At 40.2% G+C, this 22924-nt stretch overlaps 1 protein-coding gene across 1 annotated transcript; it reads left to right on the top strand.

The window, feature by feature from the left end:
* Window positions 1-69: 69 nt before the first annotated feature.
* On the top strand, window positions 70-20971 carry LOC134220308 (RNA-binding protein 28). The gene is made up of 3 exons (XM_062699329.1): window positions 70-217; window positions 291-613; window positions 19363-20971. Exons 2-3 carry the CDS (start codon window positions 296-298, stop codon window positions 20950-20952), a joined length of 1908 nt encoding a protein of 635 aa, XP_062555313.1. The 5' UTR covers window positions 70-217; window positions 291-295; the 3' UTR covers window positions 20953-20971.
* The last annotated feature ends 1953 nt before the right edge of the window (window positions 20972-22924 follow it).

Here is a 22924-nt window from a genome sequence, read left to right as displayed (position 1 = left end):
AATAAAGATAAATAATAATAATAATAATAATAAGATATTATTTCAAGTTAATTCGACCCAAATTTGAGTTCAGTCGGACGAGCGTGTAATCAGGTAAATTATAAATATTTTTTCTTTTACCTGCGCATTTCATGCCTTCAAAATATTTACAAACGTGTTTCAACATTTTAATGACCCACATGCGTTCATTGTTCCGGTTTTTGCTTCAATAAATAAAGTAAGTAAACTAAATTGATTTACTATTTTCAACGGATTGATCTAATGCCTACTATTATTTATTTCCTTCTCAGCAATCATGAGTTCGGCCGAGGAAGACGAGAAACCGGACATGGATGAGCACAGAGGGTTCAGCAAAAATGCGATCCGTAAGCGAAGCCGTGTGTTCGCGCATCACCAGTACCGAATTATTGTCCGCAATGTTTCGTACAAAATAACGGACAAATTGCTTCGGACGGAGTTTGAGAAGTATGGAACTCTCGAGGAGGTTAACATCTTGAAACGACCGGATGGTCGACTTGTAGGCTGTGCATTCCTACAGTACACGAAACGGGAGGAATCGGATAGGGCCATACAGGAAATGGACGGAAACATCTTCATGGGTCGAAAGTTACAGGTTCGTATGACTAGAATTTACAAACAATTCAAATTAGGGCCGCTTACTTGTTATTTTAACTTAAACTTTAAAAATCTTTTGGTCTGCCTTCTTTTCACGCTTTATGTACGTAAAAGATCATTGGACCAATTATAAATTTTTACAATCGCTGGAATTTCTTATCATTCCAACTACAACTACATACAGTAATATCCTTTTTTTTTAAACTAATTTTATTATGTTATATTTTTAGTTATTATTAATACATTTCAATTGCCTCTGGCAGTTAGAATTTTTCCTCTGGTTGAATTGAACCATGTAGGAATTACAATGTTTTCAACTTAAACTAATCTTAACCTATTTTATACTAAGGGTACAAGGAGTTAATCGTTGCAATAGAAGATTGCAACGATTTTTGTCTAAAATTGGAAATTATTTTGTTGGACATTTGTTGCAATGTCTCAATATTAGAAATTCTATGAAGTTCATTGGTACTATATCACGGAGGCAACTTCAGAATAATTTTCAGAATTTTATTTTGAATCCTCTGAAGTGCTTTCTTTCTGGTATTGCAGCAACTAGTCCATATTGGCACAGCATACAACATGGCAGGTCTAAAAATTTGTTTGTAAATCAAAAGTTTGTTCTTAAGACAAAGTTTTGATTTTCTGTTTATAAGTGGATTTATTATTTTATTTATTATTATTTATTTATTTAGTTAACATCTAAACAGATAACACTGAATCAACAATTTGACGCCACAATACACGGTTCGAGGCCGCATCTCTCCATCCCCGGATACGCCCCACGCTCGCCAAGTCGTTCTGCACCTGGTCTGCCCATCTCGCTCGCTGCGCTCCACGCCGTCTCGTACCTGCCGGATCGGAAGCGAACACCATCTTTGCAGGGTTGCTGTCCGGCATTCTTGCAACATGTCCTGCCCATCGTACCCTTCCGGCTTTAGCTACCTTCTGGATACTGGGTTCGCCGTAGAGTTGGGCGAGCTCATGGTTCATTCTTCGCCGCCACACACCGTCTTCTTGTACACCGCCAAAGATGGTCCTAAGCACCCGTCTCTCGAATACTCCGAGTGCTTGCAAGTCCTCCTCGAGCATTGTCCATGTTTCATGTCCGTAGAGGACAACCGGTCTTATAAGCGTCTTGTACATGACACATTTGGTGCGGTGGCGAATCTTTTTGACAGCAGTTTCTTCTGGAGCCCGTAGTAGGCCCGACTTCCACAGATGATGCGCCTTCGTATTTCACGACTAACGTTGTTGTCAGCCGTTAGCAAGGATCCGAGATAGACGAATTCCTCGACCACCTCGAAGGTATCCCCGTCTATCGTAACACTGCTTCCCAGGCGGGCCCTGTCGCGCTCGGTTCCGCCCACAAGCATGTACTTTGTCTTTGACGCATTCACCACCAGTCCAACTTTTGTTGCTTCACGTTTCAGGCGGGTGTACAGTTCTGCCACCTTTGCAAATGTTCGGCCGACAATGTCCATGTCATCCGCGAAGCAAATAAATTGACTGGATCTGTTGAAAATCGTACCCCGGCTGTTACACCCGGCTCTCCGCATGACACCTTCTAGCGCAATGTTGAACAACAGGCACGAAAGTCCGTCACCTTGTCTTAGTCCCCGGCGCGATTCGAACGAAGTGGAGTGTTCGCCCGAAATCTTCACACAGTTTTGCACACCATCCACCGTTGCTTTGATCAGTCTGGTAAGCTTCCCAGGGAAGCTGTTCTCGTCCATAATTTTCCATAGCTCTACGCGGTCTATACTGTCGTATGCCGCCTTGAAATCAACGAACAGATGGTGCGTTGGGATCTGGTATTCACGGCATTTTTGAAGGATTTGCCGTACAGTAAAGATCTGGTCCGTTGTCGAGCGGCCGTCAACGAAGCCGGCTTGATAACTTCCCACGAACTCGTTCACTAATGGTGACAGACGACGGAAGATGATCTGGGATATCACTTTGTAGGCGGCATTAAGGATGGTGATCGCTCGAAAGTTCTCACACTCCAGTTTGTCGCCTTTCTTGTAGATGGGGCATATAACCCCTTCCTTCCACTCCTCCGGTAGCTGTTCGGTTTCCCAGATTCTGACTATCAGTTTGTGCAGGCAAGTGGCCAGCTTTTCCGGGGCCATCTTGATGAGCTCAGCTCCGATACCATCCTTACCAGCTTATAAGTGGATATAGACACTTAATATATTTGTTACATTTGGCTTGAAGGCCTTCAATGTGATTTTTAAAAGTTAATTTTTGATCTAGCAGAAGTCCTAAATATTTAGCTTCGCTAGACCAATTAATTGGAACCCCATTCATAGTGACAATATGTCTGCTAGAAGGTTTCAAATAAGAAGCTCTCGGCTTATGTGGGAAAATTATAAGCTGAGTTTTGGAAGCATTCGGGGAAATTTTCCATTTTTGCAAGTAAGTGGAGAAAATATCCAAACTTTTTTGCAATCTACTACAAATGACACGAAGGCTTCGCCCTTTGGCTGAGAGACCTGTGTCATCTGCAAAGATTTTTGACACCCTGGTGGTAAATCAGGTAAGTCAGAAATAAAAATGTTATACAATATGGGCCCCAGTATGCTGCCTTGGGGAACACCAGCCCTTACAGGTAATCTATCAGATTTAGTATTCTGATAGTTTACCTGCAGTGAGCGATCTGATAAATAATTTTGGATCAGTTTAATGATGTACAGAGGAAAATTAAAATTCATCAATTTTACAATCAAACCTTCATGCCAAACACTGTCAAATGCTTTCTCTATATCAAGAAGAGCAACTCCAGTCGAATATCCTTCAGATTTGTTGAACCGAATTAAATTCGTTACTCTTAATAACTGATGGGTGGTTGAATGCCCATGGCGAAAACCAAATTGCTCATCAGCAAAAATAGAATTGTCATTAATCTAGAGTGCTTTGAAAATAGGTCGTATGTGCAAAAGAGAGTCTCTCTTTGGTTCCATTCTCTTTCGATTATTACAGATCTATAATAAAGTTTACTTTAGATTTCTTGGCAGATACCTAAAGATTATAGCTTTGTCTAGTGTTCTGAGGTGAAAATGTGGCAACATATGCAAAACTAGCTTATGTACAAGCGAAAGAGAGTGTGAACAAAGAGAGCCTCTCTTTTGCACATACGACCTATTCTCAAAGCAATCTAGTAATATGAACCATCATTCTATTTAAAATAATCTTTTCAAACAGTTTGCTTATTGAAGAAAGCAAACTGATTGGGCGATAACTAGAAGCCTCAGCTGGATTTTTGTCCGGCTTCAAAATTGGAACAACTTTGGCGTTTTTCCATTCATCTGGAAAGTATGCCAATTGAAAACATTTGTTAAATAAATTAACCAAAAAGGATAAAGAGCTCTCAGGAAGTTTGTGGATAAGTATGTAGAAAATACCATCATCACCCGATGATTTCATATTTTTAAATTTTCTAGTAATAGATCTCACTTCATCCAAATTAGCTCCCAACGAAGGGTCAAAAACATTCTCTTGATTGAGATTGTCTTCGAAGCTCCATGTAATCTGATCCTCAATTGGACTAGTGAGACCTAGACTAAAATTATGGGCACTCTCGAACTGCTGAACAAGTTTTTGAGCCTTCTCGCCATTTGTTAATCAAATTTTATTTCCCTCTTTAAGCGCTGGAATTGGCTTTTGAGGTTTTTTTTAAAAAAATTTCGTTAATTTACAAAAGGGTTTCGAACTGGGATCCAACTTCGAGACATTATTCTCAAAGTTGGTATTTCTAAGAAAAGCGAAACGTTTTTCAATTTCATTTTGCAAACCTCGCCAAATAACTTTCAACGCGGGACCGCGAGTTCTTTGGTATTGCCTTCGCCTCACATTTTTAAGACGGATCAGTAGCTGAAGTTCGTCGTCAATAATAATGGAGTTGAATTTAATTTCACATTTAGGAATTGCAATGCCTCTGGCTTCGACAATTAAATTTGTCAAAGATACGAGCGCATTGTCAATATCACTTTTGGTATCCAAAGCAATGTTAACATCAAAATTCCTATCGATATATGTTTTATATAAATCCCAATCAGCTCTATGATAATTAAAAGTAGAACTGATTGGATTATAAATGGCTTCTTGTGAGATTTCAAATGTCACAGGAAGGTGATCAGAGTCAAAGTCAGCATGAGTTACCAATTGGCCACACAACTGACTTGAATCCGTTAAAACTAAATCAATTGTAGAAGGATTTCGACTGGAAGAAAAACTAGTTGGTCCATTGGGATATTGAATAGTATAATATCCCGCAGAACAATCTTCAAATAAAATTTTACCATTGGAATTGCTTTGAGCATTATTCCATGAACGGTGTTTGGCATTGAAGTCACCAATTACGAAGAATTTTGATTTGTTGCGAGTCAGAATTTGAAGATCAGCTTTCAACAAATTCTTTTGCTGCCCATTGCATTGAAAAGGCAAGTAGGCTGCAATGAAGGAAAATTGTCCAAAATTTGTTTCAACAGAAACTCCCAAGGTTTCAAAAACTTTGGTTTCGAACGAAGAAAATAATTTATGTTTGATACGTCTGTTGATGACAATGGCGACCCCACCACAGGCGCTGTCAAAACGATCATTTCTGTAGATAAAAAAAATTTGATCTCTTTTAATGGAGAGTCCTGGTTTTAAATAGGTTTCAGTTATAATGGCAATATGCACATTATGAACTGTTAGGAAGTTGAATAATTCATCTTCCTTACCCTTTAGAGAGCGGGCATTCCAATTTAGAACTTTCACACAATTATTTGGATCCATTGAAACGGAGTCCGATAACAATTTTTTGTGTGTACTTTATACCAACCTGAACAGCTTCAGGAATGGTATTTGCTTTGAACATTGCATCAATCATGTGATGCAATTGTTCAGTTAAAAAATCAAAATCGGAAGCAGTCATGCTACCTGAATCGGCAACATGACCATTAATTTCCGTTGGGACATGGGTATAAACCTCATTTTGAGAAGAGAAATTTTGTCTACCAGCAGCGATGTTTGCATACGTAGGTACATTGGAAAAATTGGAATTTACTGAAGTGCTTGCTACCCGTTGACGAGCGGCAAAATGTGTTTGTGAATTGTGGTGGGTATGAATTGCTCGACCGGTAACCGGTTTCGAAATTTGAGCGTTTGAAAAATTTATACCCGTTGAATCTGGGATCCGATTGGGATTTCCCGTCATCAATTTTGCACGGGAATTCAAAACTTTTTTGCGTGAAGGGCATTCCCAGAAATTGGATTTATTATTGCCCTCACAATTAGCACATTTAAATTTATTGGAATCTTCTCTCACAGGACATGCGTCCTTGGCGTGAGAGGTTCCACCACAAATCATGCATTTAGCATCCATGTGACAATGTTTGGTTCCATGACCCCACTTTTGGCACTTACGGCACTGGGTGGGGTTTTGGAAATTTCCCCCAGGCCTGCGGAAATGTACCCATGTAACACGGACATGAGACATAATACAGGCCTTTTCTAAACTTTTCATATTATTTAGTTCACTTTTGTTAAAATGAACTAAATAAAATTCTTGAGAAATGCCCCTCTGGGAAGTACCAGAATGGGATTTCTTTTTCATCTTAATTACTTGGACTGGTGAAAATCCAAGTAATTGGGAAATTTCAATTTTAATCTCATCCAGTGATTTGTCATCACTGGGGAGACCTTTCAAGACGACTTTGAACAATCGCTCAGTTTTGTCGTCGTATGTGAAGAATTTATGGCGCTTCTCAGTTAAATACTGAAGAAGACGTTTGCGATCGTCAAAGGATCCCGGCAAAACGCGGCAGTCACCCTTCCTAGCAATCTGAAATGAAACATTTATCCCCTGAAGGTTACTCAAGATTTCATTCCGAAAGCCAGAAAACTCGGCAACAGATACCACAATTGGCGGAATCTTTTGTTTCTTCGCATGAATCGAATCACCTGGGCTAAAGGTAGATTCGATTTGCTCAATTTCATCATTAATCAAATCGAACTGATTGCTCAGTTCGATAGGAGAAGAAACAATGTCAACATTAGATTTAGAAGGAATATCTGAAGTCTCCAGCTTCCTTCTATTTTTTCCGCGCTTGGGCAGGACGGTCTTGAAACCTTATTTCTTTGAAGGAAGTGGAGAATTCAGAGACTCCCCCTTCCTCTTTTTTTATTAATGCTCATTGCTGAGCGTGGAGATGTGACCTTCTAAGAGGTTTTTTCCCAGAACGGTGTCCCTGCAGGATTACCACCGCTTGTCGGAATTTTACTTCCGCAAACGGGTCCAACGTAAAACGAAGGCACGGGTCCTTGCAAAGATCGTAACGGGATCAGTGGGTACAAATAGCGCTGAGAAGCACTGTTGAAATTAAAATAGCTTCGGGTAGTATTAAAAACTTCCTTCCGCAAAGAGAGAAAGAACCGCACAGCACGAAAGCACGATGCGGTCTGCGTAACGATAACTTTATGGAACGTACACACGGTCAAGCAGTTTGACCAACATTGACTCCACCTCTCGTTTATTCAAACATCCATTAAGTTTTGCAATAAGCGGCACGAACAATCAATTCATTCGACCAACGATATCACACACGAACGACCGAAGCGCCAACTGGAGCGCCAACCATCAAAAAATATATGGGGATTTGTGCAACTTCACTACAAATGCTCAAACATGTTCGGCGAACCTTGACTCCACCCCCGACAACTCAAACCAAAATCAAACCGTTTTAATTTTTTCCAACCGAGCCGCCAACTGTCAAATGGTTGGTCGAACAACTTCACACACGTTCAAACAACGCAGCAACTGAAGCGTTTTCTTGGGGGCGGAGTCAATGTTCGTCAAACTGCTTGACTGGTGTGTACGTTGCATTAGACATTTCAAAACAAAGTTGACGTCATTCATATAAAGCAGAAACAGAAACGGTCCAAGATGACTACCCTGTGGAACGCCGGATCGGACTGCAAACGGTGAGGAAATGATCTCCAATTTTCACCGCCATAGGGTAAGGGAGGTATTTTGGACCACTTTAGGAGATGGCCGAACAATTTTGTCGAATAAAAGTTAGATTTTGTAATAATACTTGATCAATTCCCTATGCAACTAAAAAGTGGTGAATGCTAAGTAGGATTTGTAGGTAAAAATGTTGTAAATCCCACTGAAAGAACCAAACTACCATAAATTCTGAAGATATGTAAGATTTAATTTTGGACCACCTGTTTTTATTTTGGACCACCTGTTGAACATATTTTGGACCACTCGAACAATTTTGTATTGCTTGCTTATGTTACTATTGGATTAAATTAGCGATCTCCAGCATTTTCGGCGTTTTCATCCTGAAAGTCCTTGTGAAGCAATACATTTTTATAGGCATTCAAAGCTTAGAACAATATCTACAAGTTTAGGGTATTGAAACTAATTTCAATGTCAGTACCACTCGGTACAGCATCATCAAAGCAAAACAAACTTCTGGCCCATTGCCGTGATGTATACACCTGCATACATACCCTGCATATTTTTTATGTAGTTTGTTAGATCTGTTCCATTTGCGCCATTGATAGTAGTGGGTTGCCTGGTTCTTCCTTGCTCATTGCATATTCTTTTTCAAAACGAAACATAATCGTAGAACGCGGAACTCTGTTGCATTGGCAAACAGCACGGACGGAGAGCTATAGCAAAGATTGGTTCTTGTCGTAGAGATTTCTCAACTATTCTGCTCACAATCGCAATCGCAGTTACATGTTGGGTTAATAGACATTTTTCTAGGGCTTACATCAATAAACGGTAATTTATAAATGCGGTATGAACAGTAATTTATGAATGGTTTGATACTAGAGAAACAAATGGTTGCTAAAAACAAAAGTTTAAGAGATCTAGAACTTAAAAAGAAGATATGTCGAAAATATGTTCGGTTCAATAAAAAATGAACCTATTTTGGACATGCCTCAGAATACTGTTTTTAAGCTTAAAATGTTTCGTTCGAGATATGAAACTGCTTCAATTAGGTTTTAAAGAGTCAACAACATCATTCACGTGGTTTAAATCTATGTACAAATAAACTTACAGCTTTTGAAAGTTGACTTCAATTTTACAATGTCGTCTTATTTTTGGTCTAATCCAGCCGGCATGGGTAAATACGTGAAAATATTCTTAATAATTGCAATATTTTATAAGAAACAAATGTAGGAAATACCTAATGGATAGTTTCTTTGCGCAATAAAATTTAAATATTGCACGTTTTATTTAGTTTTGTGTGATATAAATACAAAATTCAGCTAGGTGGTCCAAAATAAGAGCCCGGTCCAAAATACAGCCGTTACCCTACTGCGACCTGATAAATAGGATTGAAGCCAGCTGAGCAGAGCGTTATTAATGCCTAATTTGTCAAATTTTGCTATGGCAATCTGATGATTCATTTTGTCGAATGCAGCAGAAAGATCTGTATAGATTGCATCCACCCGATGGCCATTCTCTATTTATTTTATTACAAAGGAAGTGAGGCACGCTAGGTTAGTGGTCGTTGAACGTTTGGGCATAAACCCGTGCTGGTCGTTTGAAATGTAATGGGCGTAGCTTGAAGTCAATTCGCCAAGAACAATCAACTCAAATAGCTTGGAAACGGCGCACAGCGCAGCTATTCCCCGGTAGTTAGATACGGTCCTCTTGCAGCCGCCCTTTTTTTGAAAACTGGAAAAACATGACTGCTTCCAGCGAACTGGAAACACCCCGGAAGTCGAGAGGTTGAATACTGCAGTAAGTGGTCTGACAAGGGACTCTGAGCAACGTTTAATCACAAGCGATGGGATACAGTCTGGGCCGCATCCCGTGGAGATTTTCAACTTCTTACTGGCAGCTATTATTGAATCGTTAGTGATGACCAATGGTTGCCTAGCGGCAGGAAGACTGGGAACATTCCTGGTGGCAATAACTACATCTTGTGGGTCGAGATACTCATTAGTAAATACACTACTGAATTGAGTATGGAACAAATTAGCAATGTCGTTGGTAGTTTGGGCTTCAGATAAACCGTCAGTCATCGTTGATGGCAATCTTGATTCCTTCCGTTGTTAGTTGACGTACCGCCAAAAGCTTTTGTAATTATTCCTGAGACGACTTTGCAAACCATATTGAAAGGCGTTAAAGAGATGATCGTTGAGTTGCTGATATTCGGAATTGGCCTTGATATAGCTAGCTTTTGTAGAGTCCGTACGATACTTGCAGTGTTGTCTGAGGGCCGCGCGTTTGATTCTTTTCAGATTTTTTAGATGAGCATTAGACCAGGCTGGTTTGGCCGGTTCTGGTATGGATCTCACGGGAACAAACTGGTCGATGGCGTAAAGTAGTATGTTTGACATGGTCGAAGCAGCTAGGTTGACGTCAGAATCTCTAAGAGCCGCATCCCAGTCAACTTGAGCAAGAAAGACATTCATCTCGTTAAAATTGGCCTTGTAAAAGTCGTATGAAATGCTTTCAGACGGCTCGTAGAAGTTATGGAGCGGTTTTATCTTGAGTTGCATCTGGACGGGATAATGATGTCTGACAATCTTGACGAGCGGTGATGGGGCCTGCATAACCGAACAGCTCTCGCGGAGTTCGTTTCTGATGAAAAGCAGGTCAAGTATTCGGTTGTTTTCATTTTCCACATCATTCATCTGGTTCAGTCCAGCTGTGCTATACGCGTCAAGCAGCAAACAAGACGTCTGGCCAATCAGTGATCTCGATGCAATCGGGAAGAGAAATCCCGACTTATAGCGCTACCAATTGATTGTGCTCAAGTTGAAGTCACCGAGGATAATAATTTTGTCCCTTGGTCCTAATTACGAGACCACCCAGTTAAGCGCAGCGAGGTGAGTGTCGCCTGTCCGCATCATTGATTCTATCGGGAGGGATGTAAAGAACGCAGATGAAGAGAGTGGCATCAGTAGTAGTTACAGCGACCCACAATTGCTCAACCGACGAGTTTACAGGAGGACTCACTAAGCGAGATTTAAAGCAGGAGCGAACTAACAGAACACCCCCTCCAATGTTTTTGTTACTGTTAGAAGATGACCTATCTTGCCGATAAACGCAGTATAATTCGTCAAAGAGTTGATTTACGGTGGTAAGGGCCAAATGATAATCGGCAAGAGAACTATTGATCCCGCCGACGTTCTGGTAGTATATCAAGACATTCGAAGATTCTGGAACCGCACGCCTATCCGGTAACATGGAGTTGAACTGGAGTGGAGATGGTGTAGCAATACTGAAAATCGGAATGCTCTCAGGTATAGAGAATACTAGTAACTGATTGTACTTGCCGGTTATAGGGTTTCGGAAGACCCCGTCTCCCGACTTAGACGCAGGACCGGGACGGCTGCTGGTCGCTGGCAGCGGAAGCTCGACTGCGCTGAGAGGAATAGTGGCTTCCTTACAGCTAGTATCGATTTGTCGACTGGGTTGCAGCGGCTTGGTGATGAGGTCCTGTAGTACTGTGTGATGCTTGTAGGCACGGCAATTCGCTGGAAATCGGGAAACTTTCATACGGAGACAGAGATGATGGCTGATCATACTTGCCGAAAGTTGGTGTCCGGAAGACCCCGTCTCCCAGCTCACACGTAGGGCTGCTGGTCGCAGGCTGGAATGGCTCGACTGCGTTGAGTGGAATAGAGGCTTCCTCACAGTTGGTATCAAAAGTGCGTCCCGGATGAGAACTAGATCAATGCATAGCAGAGACTTGACGTTGCGGTGGAGGAATGGTAATTTATTATTGCAAATCCGGTTCGTTCGATGGAACTTGGACTCAATTCCGAATGGATGTTAGCATAGATAACAGAAGTTTGGCTTGGCGCGAATCAGAAGCTTGGAGTAATTGTAGGCGACCAACCAGCAGAGGTTGAGAGTTGATCGATGATGCTGAAATTTGAATCGACATTAGGCGATGAATGTCGATAAGAGATGTACTTGCCTTGAATAACAAGTTAGGAGTCCCCTAATCCGCCTCTGACTCAGGGCCAGGACGACTATGGTGAACGCTGGCTGCAGTAGGCGCGACTGAGTAAAAGGAACTGGGGACTCCCAAAATGCTTCTGTCGGTGCGTCCTGGTGGAAAGGTCACGTGTATCGTGGCTGCTGAATTTAGATCATTGGTTCCGGAGCAGAGGTAGGTGTCGACAACGGGAATATTCCGCCAACAGGAGAAACCGTGACGATTGGAGTATGTTTCTTTAACCAAGAAACCTATTCTTCTCACGATGACACCGATTTAGCAAATATCAGTGAGAGGCGGTCTTTCTTTTCTTACAATGAAGAATAATTTTATTTCCTATTTCTACTTACAATTATGGATTTTCTTATGTCTTATGTTTTCTTATGGAAGCAAGAAAATTAACACAAAGTTCTCAAATCACAGATTTGCGCGCGATTCTCCACTGCATAGAAGTGACACTAGAAACCAAAAGCAATGAATACACAATTACGACGCGATTTAGCTGGTACCTATCAAACGGAAATAGTTAAAACAAAATCGGAGTGAATAACGTACACGTGAAGCGAACTTCTTTTTTTTGCGAATATTGTTCACGCACAAATGACGGCGCGGCACTGGTTTTTCGGGTTTTTAGATCAAACACTCAATTACGGTTAGAATAAAACTTTATTATTTATGTATCACTTGTTTGCACAATTATAAACTTCTTTTACATTTTAGCACTTATTTATTACAATTAACACCTTTCGTATAATTATAAACTCGAATATTTTCCTTTTTACAAACTTTTGCACTATTTCCCGTATGACAATGTCTTTCCCAGAGATACTAACACTTTTTGTTTATCGATACTTATTCTGAGACTCTAACACCGATTTTCGATTTTACCGCGACGGACTATTTAACTGTTTTTTTTAACTTTTTTAATTTAACTTTTATCTTTTTCAAGAAGTTAATTAGTTTAAACTTAGATCTCGATTCGTGCACTAGTCACGAGTGTCGAGGTGTCTAATGGACAACCCTGATTCAATTGGAGTGTTTGGTAGGCGGCCGGCTAGGAAAACCTAGAAAGCGCCGAATTCCAATAAAGGTGCTGCTGAATATTTGGGACTGACCCCGAGCTTGGAAAAGCGCACGGTATTTATAGTCAATCCGAGTTCTGAATTTCATAATGATTTCATGAATTGCATCAGACTGGACTTTGGACCCCAAAAAAGGTCTGAGAATCCTTAAATAACGTAATCATTTTCTTCATCCCACATTTATCTGTTCAGACTGCTCCCTAATGTTCTCTTCCACGAAATGCTTAATCAGCTTATTTGAAAAATCCATAGGGTAACCGTATCCTTAGTGGAGGTAGCACCAATAGTGGAGGTAGTGGGATTTTAATAAGATTTATCATATTTATACACTTTACGATGGTTTCACGATGGTATGGATGGTTGCAACTTATCTTGAGATTTCGCTTGAAAAACAAACAATGATTTTCCTTAACAAAATTGACTCCCGTGCACCTATAGTGGTGCAACTGTACCAATAGTGGCGAGTCTCATAAGAAACCAATGGATAGCACCACTATGGGAACCAAAATTAATTTTTACCGCCACTAAAGGAACAGTGTACCCATAGTGGTGCAAGCAATATTTGGTAATTATTGATGTTAAATGACATCTATCTCATTTTAGTTAGCAAATTTATTAGTTTATCTATTGAATAAGATATTAAAGCTTTAAATTTCCCATAAATATCAATTTTTAAAAAATATTTTCTTTTGTGGATCTACTAATACCTCCACTATTGGTACCGTTACCCTAAATTCCGAAACAATTCCTTATTCCAAATTTTTACAATAGTTATTTAATTTCTTGTAATAAATTAGCTAATTCAGCCTTAATATTGGACTTCCATACTTTACGAAACTTTGCCCCCTTTTTTGGATGTCCCCTTTGAAATTCTCTTGGAAAAATTCTGTTCTCTTTCCACTCTCTAAAACTCTCTTATTTCGAGCACACAAGTGGCTACTTCAATTTACTAATGTATTAATTCATATATCTTTTGTATAAAATGAGTATCTCTATCTGCCCCTTTCTTTACACCTAAACTTGACCATTGCTGTCTCACAGAGTAATATTCAACAAGTCCCAAATGTTTCAAAATGCATGATACAGTCCCTTCCCGATTTTGGCAACACGACCGGATTTTAATGTTGCCAAAATGGGGATGTTGCCAAAAACGGGAAAAAAATTTCATACAAAATTTCAATTTTTTTTTTGTTTGCGTTATTGAAGCTAAATACTTAGAATATGTACTACAAAGCATGTGGAGTGTATTTGTGTGATGCACGTGCATCATAATTTACATTTTTGCGATATTATTCATTACTCGGAGATTGTAGTTCAAATAAAATTGAAACAAACTCAAGAATGGTAATCAAACGATAATGTAACTAATTAGCCAATTTCATAATACAAATTTATTTAATAATAAATAATATTTGAAATTAACAATAGCGTCGGCCACGTCCTTACAAAAAATTGTAGTGATGAAAAAACGTTTCTATTGTAGTCCATTGAAGTGCTGACTTCAATCTGACATCTCATATACATTTTAGTCCATCAAACATGCTTGTTTTTATCATAATTCACTTTATAAATCAAAAAGCGATCCGACGGATACAAGATGATTAAATGTGCTACAAATTTCGGATTCTTATATAACGGATTTTGATGGAGGCAAACTTTCTTGTGGTCAGTGTGATTAAGAGTAAAGCTCTGTGCACAATTTCCGCTGACATTATGAAAAAATGAACGCAAGGCATAAGACGTTCCATTGTTTAAAAAATGGTAACGGAAATCTGCATTTTGCACATTGGTCAAGCGTATCCAATGTAGTGTGAGTATGGGTTAACTACACTCGACTCACTAAAACCAAATTCCTTTGCACTAGTCGATCTCCTAGCACTCAACCCAGGAATAATTCAGACGGCAATGATTGATCCATGAGCACTATGTGCACCTCGCACTACGAGTAATAGTGTGGTTATCGCACTCCAGTTCTCCATGCACTACTATCATTATTATAACTTTGAAAAGATGGAAGAATCCTACATCAGACTGAAGAGGGAAGCAAAGCAGATCAGGCTAGTGATTAACACGTTGAAGACGAAGTAGACTCAAGAGAAGACAACGGCCATTCACCACGGGCTTGTATCAATGGCGAAAAAATCAAGGTGGTTGAAAAATTCGTGTACTTGGGCTCACTTGATCTCCGATAACGATATCAGCAGACAAATTCGGAGACGCAACCTGGCAGGAAAGCGTACGTACTTTGGACTCCAAAAAACACTCCGATCGAATAGAGTTTGCCGCCGTACCTAACAGACTCCCTCATTAAACCGGTGGCGATGGTCCTCCTTGGACCAACGCGCACTTGGAGTAAAAATGGTTATCTACAACGAACCGACAGGCACAAGAAGGCGAGGTGTGCAGCGATCAAGGTGGATCGATCAGGTGGAAGACGATTTACGGACCCTCCGTAGACTGCGTGACTGGTAACGTACAGCAGTGGACGAAGACGACTATTATGTACCGCAGAGGCCACTCCGACCTTAGGCTGAATGAATAATAATAAAACCACATGTGACGCATCACTCGCCTATCGAAGCAGCTAGAATTACACCAGCGATCTTATGGAAACTTCACAGAAGGTACTCCACTTCTGATACTTCGCCATCACAAACAGAACACTCGAGAGCAGGCATTGGAAGTGTGAGTGAGCATTGTGAGCATTGATCTATTGCAATCTATGCTAAATCCATAGCCAATGAGTGAACTGCCTCGCTCAGATGGATGCCAAACAACGAGTAGGAGCGATCGTTTCTGTGATAAACAATGAGCAATACCGTCTAACAAGCCAAGCCAGTGTACTAGAGTTCCAGACTCATAGAGGTCTTCATTTTTAGAATGCTTGAATTGCTTATTCTATCAGCACACCGTATCGACGCTCATTGTTGTGTTACCAAGTGTTTGTGGGTGGGCTACCATTGGTGAGCGTTGTAGGTCATTTAACGGTGAATCATCGAACGTCCAATTTCAAAGATCCTAGGAAGCTCATAACTTGCCTCACGGCAGAGCATCAAGTTGGCTTAGATTAACCCGATTTTTTCTCATGATCTGATTTAAGTCAAAGCCTGCTCAACAGCCTTACGGTTACATGTTACCAAACTCTTACAATTACTATTGAACTGTTGGCAAACATGCTGGAATCAAAAAGCTCGTTATGCAATTGACACATCAGGAAACTGGAAAAGCCAACAGTGTTCTGATATTAATCGCTAGACAAATTTGCGACTCTTTGAAATAAAATTGTTGCTTATTTTCTATACGGGAATGCAGCAGAAAGACGGATAAAATGATAAAATGACAGTTTCTCGGCTGATACCAGAAAAGAGGCGCATAATGAGCATAACGAATTGGAAAAAAAATTGGATAGCTATCCAGCGCATTTAGAAATTCGAATATGCCAATCACTAGCAATTAAACCTACAGGGGCTTGCTTGCTCCTGGATCACTCATGCAGTATCGGTTGCATTGTGAAGTAAACAGCGGGCTTCGCTCAATAGAACGGTGTGAGTCAGCTTATCCACGACAAAATCAGTGAGATTGGTTCATTATTTCAGTAAAAGTGCCCACTATTCGTACAGAGCCCATAATACGCATATAAACCTTAATTACATTCACTTTTGGTTTTGTTTATCTTATTACATGTTAATAAAAAGGTTTTAGCTCTAAAAAGTAATAAAAAAAAATATTTTCGAGGTTGTTGCCAAAATCGGGAAGAAAATGTTGCCAAAAACGGGTGTTGCCAAAATCGGGGGTAGACAAAAACGGGTGTTGCCAAAATCGGGATGGGACTGTACTACTAAACCAACGGAGTTGTAAAAACCTTCACTTTAAAATCTGTATTCGAACCCAGCATGGGTTCTTTGTAAAACAGCGCACCATACCGCCGAGCTAGTAACAGTTACCGCTTGTGTTACTCTTTGATTTTAAGTATTTTCTTAAAAATCAATCAATCAATTGTTTTCTCTTTCTTTCAACTGGGCTTTGAATTAAATTCCCCTTTCCCCAAAGAATCATTACCCCTTCGGGTCGGCTCTTCCTTTTCCGAACCACTCAGACCCCAATATCAATATTTCCTTTTAATTTTATATTGGTATGAACAAAATCATGTTCTCTCTGTTTTTCATACTGGGCAACAAACCCCTTTATATCAATACACCTGTATACGTGTATGTAGATTCAATGAAGACTCTTATTGTCTCTATCATTTTGGCTAAGTTATTATTCCGCGCTCCTCACCCAAACAAATTCTTTCCTTATTGTCCTATACATATGCGCCAATGCATCATCATCAATGACGATCGCGGCGATGTACCGCTATATCGTACACCGTCCAATATGTGAGCACGTTTGAACATGTCAATCCACCGCGCTCCAGTTAAGTAAATCTGACTAAGCTGTTTTCGACGGTTTCGCCAAACCGTAATAAGGGTATGCGATATTTCACATAACTTTTAAATTGATGAAAAGTAAATTAACCCAACAATTCCTACATGCAACATTTTTAATTTATGTTGATTGCTTAAATTACTTTGCGTTGAGTAATTGAATATATTCGGCCTTGTTTTTACAATATCTCACTGCCATCAGTATTTAAAATTGTTTTAGGAAGGTGTCGGCACATAAGGCTGTGCACACGATCCACCGACAACAACATTCGATAAAGATATTTTAGTTACAAGATAAAGAATGTCGCTTCGGTTCCCTTTTTTCTGCTGTCCGAAACATGTTGGGTCCCGAACTGTCAAATCGTATGTAGGTATTTTTCCTTTATTGTCATTTAGCACCCTATCCTCGCCAGCAAAAGATGTTCCGGACAGCGACGACAGCGACAATTTTTATCTGGTGTCTTGTAACTAAAATATCTTTTTGTAGCTCCCCTTGGCAGTTGAGACTTGTTATGCTACTCCTTCACAAACACGACCTAATTTTATTTTGATCATTTTCCATCATTGCTTCATTAAACCGAAGGCTACAATCGACAAAAATTTAACGACTTAAGTGTATTCAGACCAAAATATTTAAAGTATTGCACTGGTCATAATGTTTTCTTTGGCTTACTGTAAGTGCTGCATCGATTTACGTGAGTTTGTAGGAATTGAATTCTTTATTATCTGGAAGATTGCATGCAATCCGTGACTATTTAAAGAAGTTCATATACTTCACTGAATTAGAATTATTACTTCCTAAGTATACTTGAGAGCCAATGAAGGTTTCTCGATATCCAAGAAAATACCTAATCCGTAAGATTTGGAACTTGTAATCCACGATTGTTTGGAAATAATTCAAAAGTCGTGTCAAAAGATACAAGATTTCACACAAATTTCCAGAAAGATAATGAAAACTTCAACCATTGGAAAAAGTCCGCCAATAGTCTTGGGGATCTATTGCGACTCCAGGGAGTCCCTGAGAATTCTCAATGGTGGATGAGGGTACCCAAAAGTTTATAACATTAATAGCTGCCAATTTTGGAAAGATGTGAATTATGAAAACCTTTCAGGAGTTCTGCGCATTTATGTACTTCAAACATTGTGAATGACCAGAATTACATACAACATTCTACAAATCCTTAATGTTCTGCTTCTAGAAGTGATTAGGCTTCCAGTAACTTAGGAACTCATATGGACTTCAAGGATTTATACATGCAGATATTTTCATATGCTTCTTGTATTTTCATACCTGGAATGTTTCGATAATGGTCTGTAAAATCAGGGAATTTTATTCTCAAATTTGAGTCGACACCCTGAAAAGGCTTAACAAATCCTTGACAGGCACTCAGAAATGATGTATCAAAAACCACAGGCGGTGAAAGAATTCATGAAAATCATTGTTGTTTACAGTATTTGCAAAAATAAAGAGAACGACTAGTTTTCAAAATCTGTTGGGGTAACAAAATCGGGTCAAAAACGTGATAACATTGGGGGTAGACAAAATCGGTGAATAACATATTCGCATATTCAGTTAGGGAACATCCACAAATTACGTAACTTTTAGAGAGGGAGGAGAGTTCTGTGAAGTGTAACAACCCATACATAATTTTCAAATGCTTCATATAACAACCCTGATTAATCCACCTAGCGGTTTTGGCGCCTTTCTAGCGCAAAAAAATGAGTGTTTTAAGCGTGTTTTGCGCATAAAAAATAGTATTTTGACCATAACTTCTGATCCCGTAGTCCAATCTGAACAATGTTCTATGGCAAAGTATAGGACAGGATTCCCCGTCGAATGGAACCTGTTGCGAATAATCCGGCCAATGCCCCAAAAAGCGTGTCTACAAAATCTTGTACGTATAGTACACACACACAAACCTACACACATAACAGCATCACCTCAATTCGCCGAGCTGAGTCGATTGGTATATAACACTATGAGTCTCCGAGTCTGCTCTCAAAAGTTTGGCTTTGGAGTGATCATATAGGCTTTACGTACGTATATGAAGGAAGGAAAAAAATATGGGTTCTCATTGAAATTTTGTTAAATTGCTGCCCAATCAATGAATTACTTTGAAACGATTTAGTTCGAAGGAAAAAAATAAGCTGTGCAATGAGTTTATGCACATTTTAATAGGGCTGGCATGCTGGTACCTTCCATATGGGACAAATTTGCTATTTTTCTACATTTCTCTTTATCGATACAAGTTATGCTACATTTATTCTTCTCCTTAGGTTTGTTACGCACAACACAAAGGTACATACAAAAAAGTAAAGGCAGAAACGGAAGTGAAACACGAAGAAATCAAGCATGAAGAGGATGACGATGTACAAGAAACGGAGGTAAAGACCGAAAGTGATGATGAGGAAGACGATGATGAAGATGAGGAAGACGATGATGAAGATGAGGAAGACGATGATGAAGATGAAGAAGACGGCGATGAAGATGAAGAACATGGTGCTTCCGAAGACGAAGATACAAAAGAAAACATCAAGGATGAAAAACCTAAAATTTCCTTCAGAGAGAAAAATCACAATGAAATAGAGGAAGGTAGAACGGTATTTCTCAAAAACGTCCCCTATGATGCAGAAGAGTCGTGCATTAAAGATGTCATGTCACAATTCGGCATTGTAGAGAAAATCCTTATCAATAAGGAACGCGTATCGGGGCACTCGAAGGGAACTGCCTTTGTCATTTTCAAACTTATGGATTCAGCTGAAATGAGCAGGAAACAAAGCTTCAAAATTCAGATAAATAATCAGTTTATTGAAATTCTAGAAGCGCTGAAGAAGAAACAAGTACGTGAAAAGGAGAGCAAGGACCCAGTATCAAAGGATTCTCGAAATTTGTATCTTCTGAAAGAAGGCGTTGTTATGGCTGGATCGCCAGGAGCTAAGGATGTTTCCAAAACGGATATGGCACAACGTTTGCAATTGGAGCAGCGTTGTGCAGGAATGCTAAAAAATCTGAACCGATTTGTATCGCGAGAACGGCTGACAATTCATAACCTGCCGCCTAACTATACAAATAACGACCTGCGACAGATGGTTTTGAAACATGCTGGCAAAAATCCACAAGAATGTCGTGTTATGCGTGAAAATAAGCCATCGTTCGGCAGTCCATCTGGTCAATCGCGAGGATATGGATTTTTGTCCTTCAAAACGCATGCAATCGCCTTGGATGTTTTGAGGAAATTGAATAACAATCCGTCAGTTTTCAATAAAAATCGCAGACCCATCGTTTCCTTCAGCATCGAGGACCGAAAAGTACACAACATCAAACAACAACGGCTTTTGAAATCAAGGCTGAATAACCCCACTTATCAGCAAAAGCTAGAAAAAATACGTGCCAAGAAGATACAGAAACTTATACAAAAGAAGGAACAACAAATGAACGCAAAGGAACAAATGGCCATAGTACCAAGCACCCAGTTCTCTGCCAAACGTCAAACCAAAGCAGGAAAACTCAAACCTCCCCCTAAGGAACGCCGGCGAAACATTGTCGAAAATACCGAGGAGTTTAGTGGAGAAGTTTCACGCCAGGGCAAGGTTGGTATCAGATCCAACAGGAAGATCAACACTCAAGCGGAGGCACATATGTCCCGACTGAAAGCGGAGAAGAAGGAAGCTCGCAAGAAGCGTGTCAAACAGCAACACGAACGGAATCGCAACCTTAAAGCGTCGAGGCGAGCCGCTCAGAAGCAGCCCAGGTTCTTGAAGCCGAACAAGGAGGACCAACATTTCCAGCAAACGGTTGAGAAGTATAAGCAGATCTTCAACCGAGCGACCACTGTAAGTACTCGGAATAAGTGGTACAATGAATGAAAATGTAGTTAAAACAAGATAGATTGTTGTTTAGTCTGGTAATCTGGTAATATCAATGCACTCCCTGACCGCATTTAGCGATCTTATAGTTCCCCCAAAAAAATAAATCGCATATCCAACGGAAACTTTTTTTTTCGAATTTTATGAGGAAAGCTAAGGCAGAAAAATCAAAGATGACAAATTAATTTCTTTATGGAATCACATAGAGCATGATGACCGTGCATTTCGTAGTTGTTACCCCGTAATTGACCAGCACAATCGCAATTGCACAAGGAAACAATGGATGAAGGTATGGGATTTGCTCTCCAACCTCAAATGTGCACATTCCGAGAGCCCAAGTATTTTTAATGATTGATAACGGCACAGGCCACGTCCTCGCGATTTATCAGTAGAAATGAACTTTTTGGGATATGTTTTTATTTCAGAGCCGTTGGCAGCGTACAACACGAATGGCATTGGTCCAACAGATTTCGGTTGCCTGCTTGCTGGTACTATGGAGACGTCGGAACCCGTATCAGTCAGGAATCGAATACCACTTGATTTATCGTATATTTTTAGACGTCGGTTTGAAAAACTGGTGCCCATCTTAGCCGATTCAAATGAGCATAATTCTAGTTTTTTGGACCCTGGAAAGTGCATGGTGGCTTGCAACGCTGTGCCTGTTGTCCAAATTTCCGATGGTACCAGCACGGCTACGGCTACGGCTACGGCGTCGATCGGTGCTAGTGCTCCTTAGTCGACGAAATTCAGCGCTGAGTGTTTCAAGCTGTTCTTTCATGGGTGCCATCTGCTGATTAGAATCACATCCAGTGGAGGAAACGGCTGCAACATTGAGAGTCTCCGTCATTTCCGCTAGTTCGGAGAGAGAGAGTTCCGTCACTGATCATGAGGATCGGCCTTATATGAGCCGGCATGCGCTGCAAGAACAACATCTTTAGGAGATTATCGTTCACGTTCAGTCCCGTGGCCAGCTCTTGCATTTTGGCCATCGGGCGCAGTTGCGGAAGCAAGTTGCTACAATGTGGTAAAATTTGGTTTCATGCTTCGTTACATTTGCAAGGATAAACTGCGCTTCCGCTTGCGCAAACCACATTTCCGGATCTGTTTTCCAGAATTCAGGCAGCTTTACAGAAACCGTCGCAGTCGTTATACTGAATTTGAGGTTATGAATCGAGCTGAAGTCGAAATAACGAAAAAACGACCGAATCGTCGAACCGTGTTACGTGATTACTTCCGAATCACGTCGGGGTCACCAATGTGGCGGACGGGAATGGAAGGAGGCAGAATATGTACGGTTTACAGTATAATATTTAACTTTTATTTCTCACTTAAGAATACGCGTTTTGTTTGTTTACCGCGCGAAAACTGACAGAGCTTTTTGCCTTTCTCGTACAACAAAGTTTAGCTTTTAATAGAAGCCTCGGAGACCCATAGTATTATATACTAATCGACTCAGCTCGAAGAGCTGAGCAAATGTCTGTCTGTCTTTCCGTGTGTATGTGTGTGCACAAAAGCTAAGAAAAACATTAGACAACTTTTCATATAGTAATCCTCAACCGATTTTCTCGCAACAAGCTTCATTCGACAGGGGGAAAAGTCTTGTTGATCACTATTGAATTTTATATCGATCGACCGTTGCGTTTGAAAGTTATAAAGAAAATGGTGCATCGAACCATATTAACGCCATATAAGGTTGGTGTCTTGGCTGAATACGAGAAAGGCAGTATCACCACTCGATGAATTAAGTTGGGTTTTTCTCTACTCATGACTTTTACGAGGTAGCCTCTTCAGCATGACGTTCCGAATTCCATCCTGTCCTAACGCTTTCCTATTTTTCAGTCGATGTATGATTTTCTTGATTTCACTGGGTTTTGTATATGTAGCAGGGTCGAAGTTGAAGGTATTTATCACGAGGTCTTCCATCTAACCAGTTGATTGTTGTGTGCTCGAGCAAAACTTTCCGCTAGAGCAT

The sequence above is a fragment of the Armigeres subalbatus genome, chromosome 3 (genome assembly GCF_024139115.2).
Source record: "Armigeres subalbatus isolate Guangzhou_Male chromosome 3, GZ_Asu_2, whole genome shotgun sequence".
In the NCBI taxonomy this organism is placed as follows: domain Eukaryota; kingdom Metazoa; phylum Arthropoda; class Insecta; order Diptera; family Culicidae; genus Armigeres; species Armigeres subalbatus.
Note: the sequence above shows the minus strand (reverse complement) of the source record. Positions and strands in the feature narration are given on the sequence as shown.